An 8,163-nucleotide genomic window follows, 5' to 3' on the forward strand; every position below is an offset into this window, starting at 1 on the left:
TATAGTTGGAGTTCCTCATCAGTGTGTTAAAGGATCTGAGTTAGCTTTTGAGGTTGAGTTAGACCCAAGGTCCATTTCTTTATCACTTACCAAGTGCCAAAAACAGCCCTTCAATTTTGATCATGAGATCTTGCCTGGCAAGCTTCTCTGGAGTTAAATTAGGCAACACTACACTCAATCCTGTGATCGTACCTGTGATCGTAAATGGGAACACCACCTTTGTGCCTAAATGGACTGAAAGTATATAATGATTCCATTTAAAAGGTGAAAGGAAAGAGGAGAAGAAAATCCAAGCCATGGACTTCATCCCTGCAATAGACCATCAAAAACAGAGAATTAAGAAATACGGTCCACTTCACTAGCTTCAGGCAAGTGAAAAAATGCCTTTGAACTTTTTTTGCACCCACCTTCCCAACACTAGTACCCAAATAACTTCGCCAAATCAAGACTTGGACAAATGCAAACAAACCACCAAACTGTTTTTGTCCCTGCTAGGATTTAAACCATTGTCTCTAAGGTTTTCACCCATTTCATTGCAATTAGGCTACATCCTTGAATGCCAAAGTGCCCTCGCACATGACATCTCGCTGCTAGTAAATGACAAGGAATTTTACAACAACAAAGCAGGAGTATAAGGATTCTGTTTCAATTAACAATACAAAAGGTTTAACTAAGACTTCGGAATAATTTATGGGCGTATGTTACTATTTTTCAAAGAAAAAAGGAAAGAAGGAAAAAAGGCTACAGAATCTATCCGCCATTTTGAAAGACGGTTTTTCTTGATTCCAATTCTTTCACACTTTTAACAATGTCACTGATGTTCTTAGAAAGTTGCTCCGAGTGATCCTCCATATCGATCAAAACCATATCTAGCTGCTCCTGTAAAGCAGCAGATCTTTTACGCTCCTTCTGTAATTCTGCTGCTAATTCCCGGATCTTGACATCTTTATCATCCTGAAATTGATCGCGAATATCAAGAACAGTAGACACATGACACAATCAAACTATTATTCCTAAAGAAGATATTGCCTAATTAGTAAGAGCGTATGGGAGCAGGAAAAGCAATACTGGAAATCTTAGAAGAATTTCACAACTAACTCTTCCATGATTTTAACTGCAATACATGAATCCATTGGGCTACTGTGACTGCACATAGTTTATGGTTCAATTTACTATTTTTGCTAACTAAATGTATAACCAACTAATGTGCCATTTACGTTACCGAGAGAGACCCTCTGGCACGACGTGACCATATGCATTCATTACTGAAAAGCAAACAGTTGCTACTTGAGAAAAACACAGGCAGAATGGGCAGACATCAGTAGGAAGACAGCGTGATTATATAAAGTCAAGCCTTTTAACCTACCAGCCCAAAAGGGTCAGCAATTTTGCCACAAAATTCTATTTTTTTAAGCACATTAAGTAGGATACTTTTGCATATCAGCATTTCAAAAAGCTATAGGAAATATTAGAATCAATGTGGACCAAGGACAGAACAAAATACAATAGAACCAAAAGAATCATGTGGGTGACAGCCACTAGCAGAGATTACGACTTGGTCATTACGGTACACTTACAGTCCAATCTTTGCCTGGAGTCTTTAGTTGCTTTAGAGATTTGAATACTAGTTCAAAGATGTAAGTTAAAACTACTCAAAGCCAAGAGGAATACTACATTTGAAGAAAATGTTATTGCTCTTTGAAGCAATCTCAGGTATTAAAATTATGCCAAGAGTCAGATTTTACTGATGAATGAGGCCTCCAACATACGTTCGGGAGTTGGCAACTTCACTAGAGTGCAATGTGGGAAAATGACCAAGTATTTCAGGTAAAAGTGCCAATCACATAGAATACAACATTTTGTAAGGGGTGATAATAAAGTGTGAAATGAGACTAGCAAATCAGAAAAGACAGTACTTATCCTTAGGGGAAGGTTGGTTCTAATTAATAGTGTTCTAGATGCACTTCCGACTTATACTATCTCACTATTTCTTACTAAAGAAGGCAGAGAAGAGTAGACAATCGATGAACTAAGGAGGGATTATTTGTGGCAAGGAAACAAGAAAAAATCTCTTCATCTGGTTAAGTAGGAAGCGGTAATGAGGCCTGGAAGTCAAAACTCTAAGGGTACACACAACAGTCTTCTTATGAAGTAGTTTGGAAAATTTTGCAATGAGGATTGAGAAGGAGGCTCTCTGTAGGCAAATGGTTAGCAAGAAGAATAAGAGGGAAATTCTTGGATCATGGTAACACCAAGGCACTCGTACAGACTTGGAAATTGGAAATATATTAGATTCTTATGGAATATATTCTCATAATACATTATGAAAGTAGGGGATGGTAGAAGAACTTTATTTTGGAAAGAAAGAGTTTAGGGTATACAATTGATCATTATAAAGACTTAAAACTAATTAAACAGTCTAGCTGATTAGCTAATCTACCTGAATATGTATGAGAAGGGGCAAATAACTTAAGAGATATCAATCAAGTAAGCTTATAATTTGAGGAAGGATTACTTCGCACCAATAATTCATACACTCCCCCAGAACCTCAACTGTAGCCACATATCATATCTAAGATAAGGAAAGAATTTTTAATAGATACTTGATGGATTGAGTTCATAACTTCAAATATTTCCCACAACTGTCCATGGTAGAACCAATAGCTATCTGATCCTATATCAACAGAGGAAGGCGAGTGCAAGCCTAGATATTGGCTAAAAACAAGGTTTGAATCTATGTGGATAAATCCCAGTGAGGATCCAGGTGGAACGTGGCCTTGAGCAAAAGACTGTGTATAAACATGTGTTACATGGGTCATAATACTTGTAGCAGAAGTTTAGGACAGAATGTAAATTAGAAAAATATGTGATCCCCCACTGAACTACAGAACATTACCTAGTCAAGCAGACATATGGCACCAGTCAAGTAGATCACCCTTTGTTTGACTACCAAAACCGAACATGTAATACCATAGTTAAAGAGGCTAATGAATGAGGCTTCCAAGAAGTTGAGGCAAGAAAACGATCTCTTGGTTGAAAGCCACCCTAATATTGGGGTAAATTGCACTTTGTCATTTCCTGCTGATACGTTATTTATCATTTGATTTCTTTCTTAAGTTCTTCATCGGGACCATACTGGCTGTAAAGGGGAAGGGGAGTACTGGTCCCCTGCTTGGATGTGGGGAATTAAAAGTGGGTCTAGAGAGAGATGAGACACATGTACTGGGGTCAAAGACTACATTGTTCGCTACATCAAAAAGCAAAACTAGTAGATCAGCTTGCTGCCTCCCTTCAAGTGTTGGTACCTAGTTTTATGTTTTTGAGCTGAGAAAGGAGATAATAATTCATACTATATGCAAGACTTGTTAAGTAAGAGAAATTTCAGTTACATAACATCGTGAAAGTTTTGAAAGTCATTTTAATGATATCATTTTACGAAATAAAACAAACTTGGCACTGCCATGATACTAACTAACTTAGCGCTGCAAGATATTGATTTGTGGCCATGATGTTACCATGAATCAATAAGAGACGATTAATCTTTTATTCCAATAAAATATGAGGGACAACTGAACTTAAAAATACGCATGCTGCCAGCTCGACTAGATTGCTGATGAAGACTAATGATACATAAGCTGGTTCGGCAAACTTGGAATGCTGACTTGACAAATGAATTGATGAAAGTTTCATAATTCTTGTGAATCTTGACAATTATGGAGAGTAATGTGATCTAAACTTTTAAAACAAGAATCCAGAGCCAAAGGAAAAAAATATCGAAGTTAATGTTCACCTAAAAACTTTCTAAAAAAGTTCATGAGGTTTGTGTTTGCCACCTTAAGATCAGTGCAGCTTCCCATGGTCTAATCAGTCAATCAATCCTAAGAATTGAGTGTCTCATACGTTCTTTGTCTCTTGATTCTGGTTCTATTCAGAAGCCTTAGATCACCTGACCAGTAATAGACATCTATTCTGTTTGACTCTAAACAATAATGAGCTTTTGGCTCTCCTGTATTTTAACCTTTCCCTACTGGCTAAAATAAAAGATTTCACAGTGACGGTAATAGAGCAACATCTTCTTCAATGACAAGCACTTCATGCTCACATTACAAGGAAGCCACTTGCAGGACATACATTTTGGACTAGAAGTTTCTTTAAATTCCTAAAGCTGTAAATATATATTGACAGAGAGAATCCCACAATCGTTCTTTGAATAGCTTCAATAATTTGGTGCATATATGAATATCTAGTAAGGAAGGGGTAATGATCAATGCATTTCAAGAATGAGCATATTTTCCATGGAGAAGGTCATGCCATACTAACAAGCATCCCTAAATCACAGTAAACTAATAGTTGTAAATGACCATAATCAATTGCATCAGCTAAGAACTCAAAGACGAATGACTTGGAGGGGCAATTATGGTTTTAGCAGCAAAGTAGAAGAAAATTGAAGCTGTCAACTTACATCTCAACCAGTACAAAACCGTCAACTTCTGTTCAAATTAATGTAAGGAAAAAAGAAGGAATGATGACAATAAAGAGAAATGTATTTGACACAAAACACAGTCCAGTAAACTCGAGAAATAGCTGTGTAGAGAGAAATTTCTTTATATAGGTCAACAACCTGATTTCAAATTTCATCAATTAGTTTGAAGTACTTACAGGTGTTTGACACAAGATTGCGCCTTTACGGGTGTTAACAGGTTTGACAATGAGTGGATGATTGTGCTCCTTTACTAATTTAGCAACAACCCATTTTCCAGATTGTTCTTTCTTCACAATTATCATTGCCTTACATCCTTCCCTAATTGCTCTGCACTTCCTTTTTCCACTCTGACTTTGTCTACTTTTACTGAAACCCTCTTTATTACAGACAAGTCGACGCCAGACCAACTCCCCATTACGCATAGATCGTCGAAATGCATCTACTCGCATGATGAATCCCAAATGTGTCGCATATGTGCTATAGTATGCCTTAGCAGCTTCTTCTGATTCAAATTCCATACCCACATAAGGTTCCATATTCAAATGTCCTTCAGCTTCTAACACACCATTTGTGGTCAACTCCTTTCCACTTGAACTCTCCACTACCATCTCTGCATCATCTGTTGCTTTATTGTTTTCATTCACTGCCAGAAAAAAGAACAGCAAGCTATGCTTGTAAAGCAATCTGTAGCTACCTACCTACAATAGCACATTAACTCATTTCTGATCTGTATTTGCAATGCAGAAAAGAAAGGAAATTCGATTAACGGGATCTAAAACTGAAACTGTGAGCTCTATTCAACAAATTTGTTACAGTGACTTACATCTGTGTCACTTGACAAGTTCTTGTTTCAACCACATCATGTTTCCTTTCTATCCAGTCTCCACATAACGATTGTAAAAAATAATCCTTACAACTAGAGAAACACTAGTAAATATTAGCCCCTTCCTAATTATTCCTTCAAATTCTTGGTAAATTAGTTCTTTATAAATTAGTAATTACTAAAATAACGGAGAAATGCGGTAACTTACTACTGTATACAGATCGAAATCCCCGATTGTCACCAAAAGTTGTGCTTCTTCGCAGTTTGTGTGCCTGGTCGAAAGGGATCTGCTCCCAATTTTTGCAAACACCAACCAATCTATAAACTTACATAAAGGTTTTTTATTGGAAAAATTACGTAAATTGACACACTTAACACCATAATCGTATAAATAGTCTTTCGTAAAGTTATATTTTATAAGAAAAATAACATTTTTGCATGTGACCATTCAATCAGTATATGCGCATTTACAGGAGTAACTTTTCCATTTTTCATTCTAACACTTATTCTCTAACTTATTTTACTTTTAACTTTTTTTTTTTTTTTTTCAAATAGTGCTTATACTTCATATTTTTATTTCAATTTCTTTTTTTTCTTACATTTTTTACTTTAATAAACAAAAATCATACTCTATAAAATAAGATAACTATTAATTTTACAGTTATTATACGTTATCTCTTCCCTAAATTTTATATATTTTGTATTTTTTTGCGATTTCCTTTTGGTTTATGAAATTTATTTTATTGTATGATTATGGAGGCTTGCTCTAATGATAGAACAGTTGAAAAAATCAGTAAACGTCAAAGAGGTGAGGTTGAAGCATCATAATGGTCTAGAGAAAATGGCCCAAATGATGAAACAAAAAGGATTGAGAAACCTTCATCTTCAAAACCCCCCAAAATGAGAAGAAAATAAAAAAAATCAAAGAATTAAATAAAATTTCAACTCCTTATGTTGAAACTCTTCTGAATATGATTCGAAAGAAGATAAAGACAGAGAGGTATTTATATATGTATTTATTAACTAATGAGTACTTATTTGTATATTTATATAAATCTGGTTGTATATAAATATTTTTGAGTCATGTGCATGTATTTATATTTTGTATATACAAATGCATATTCATATGTATTTTTGTACAGTATTGAATTTGTCTTTGGACTATTCTATGTCATTCTACAGAGTAACATATGTATTATTTATATTTTTTACTATTTAAGATATGTATTATGTATTTTTTGATTACGTATATGTATATGTATATGTATGTATGTGTATATAAAAGCAATTATATCTACATAAATTAGCTTCTACTCCTGTATCTATCATAGGCGAGGATGTAGAATATAACTATAATGAAGAAGATAAAAAACAAGTTCGGAATGTCATTCTTAGATAAATTATACCAACAAATTCAATAAGTAATTTAAACCAATATTACATAACAGGAAAAATAAATGAAAAAGAATATTTAATACTTTTGAAAACTCCCCGCCACGGCTTCTTGCCTCATTGGTTTCAGTTGTTAAATTTCATATCTTACTTTCATGTTTCATGTGTAAAAATAATTGAATTTGACAGTTATGTTATTGTATTTTAAAGACTGGTACTTAATCAAATTGAATGGATAGACTACATTTTACTATTATGTTGAATATTTAACCTATTTCAATAGTTGTATATGTAATTACATATGTATTAATATGTAATTATACAGTTTTATGCTCAGATTTTACATATATATTACTTGGTTGAATAGCTATATACTTGTATTTATATGTATTTCAAAAATCAATAGCAAATACATTTAGGTAACTATAGATGTATCGTACATGTAGTTTAATTAAATATGTATTAATAATTGAGGACGTGTTTATATAGTTGCATATATAAGTACAAATTTATTTTTTATAGTTGCATGGGTATTTTATATAGGTATTTATATGTATTTGTGATTTTACATGTATCCATATATATAAATGCACTCTTAAATAAATACAAATAATTTTATATATATTTTTTCAATTAAAGTTACAAATACTGAAAAGATAATTGTAACATATTTTAATATATGAAACATAATTGTCATTGAAGAATTAATCATATCAGAACAAATATTTTAAAATGTATTATTTACGATATTTCCTACACAAACGTCTATTGTGACCCTTAAACCCTTAAGCACTACATAAATTGATGATTTTCTTTCCGAACATATCCCTTTCTAATTTTTCACGATCTTTTTTTGAAGGTTTGCGCTCGTTTATATTTTGGAGACAGTATTACCTCAACAAGAATGTGCACATGGTATTTCATTCAGTTAAAATGTGTGACAAGAACATGTCTTTTTTCTCAAGAAAAATAATAAAATATTTTTTTTGTCATGTATTGTACAGGCATACACTATGGTTGGTACAACCTAAAAACTTTTAAGAAAAATAATTAGAAAAAAATGTCAAATACAGTTGCACATATATTTTTTTGTAACTATGTATATGTATTTTCACTTAGAGAACTATATATGTATTTTCAAACATAGAAAATTGTATGAGTAGTTTCACTCAGAGACTATATACGTTTATGTATTTTTCAAACATAGAGAACCGTATATGTATTTTTCAACATATCAGCATATACTATAGGTAACTTTATATATATATTTTTTCGAAACACAGTTTTACATATATATTTTTTAATACAAATACAAATAATGTGAAATGCCCGAAGAGTGTATAGTTGATTGTATGATGCATTTGTTCTCAACAATATAGCATCAGTTATATATTTTTCATAATTTCTTCATATGTTCATCTCCTAGAGTGCTTATAAGAACCCTTAAAATTTTGATTATTTTATT

General features: G+C 33.0%; 1 protein-coding gene across 4 annotated transcripts; it reads right to left on the reverse strand.

The window, feature by feature from the left end:
- Window positions 1–626: 626 nt before the first annotated feature.
- On the reverse strand, window positions 627–5,791 carry LOC107842485 (protein FAR1-RELATED SEQUENCE 5). 4 transcript variants are annotated; one of them, XM_016686363.2, is made up of 4 exons: window positions 5,515–5,650; window positions 5,307–5,399; window positions 4,660–5,126; window positions 627–954 (listed from the first exon to the last, which is right to left on the reverse strand). In XM_016686363.2, the coding sequence occupies exons 3-4, from the start codon at window positions 5,089–5,091 to the stop codon at window positions 751–753; spliced, it is 636 nt and encodes a 211-aa protein (XP_016541849.1). In that variant the 5' UTR covers window positions 5,092–5,126; window positions 5,307–5,399; window positions 5,515–5,650; the 3' UTR covers window positions 627–750. The 4 variants fall into 4 exon arrangements, with proteins under 4 accessions (XP_016541849.1, XP_016541848.1, XP_016541846.1 ...); XM_016686362.2 differs by having other exon boundaries at window positions 4,660–5,181; XM_016686360.2 differs by lacking the exon at window positions 5,307–5,399 and having other exon boundaries at window positions 4,660–5,181; window positions 5,515–5,791.
- Window positions 5,792–8,163: the final 2,372 nt, after the last annotated feature.

This window comes from Capsicum annuum, chromosome 9 (assembly GCF_002878395.1).
Source record: "Capsicum annuum cultivar UCD-10X-F1 chromosome 9, UCD10Xv1.1, whole genome shotgun sequence".
Lineage (NCBI taxonomy): Eukaryota > Viridiplantae > Streptophyta > Magnoliopsida > Solanales > Solanaceae > Capsicum > Capsicum annuum.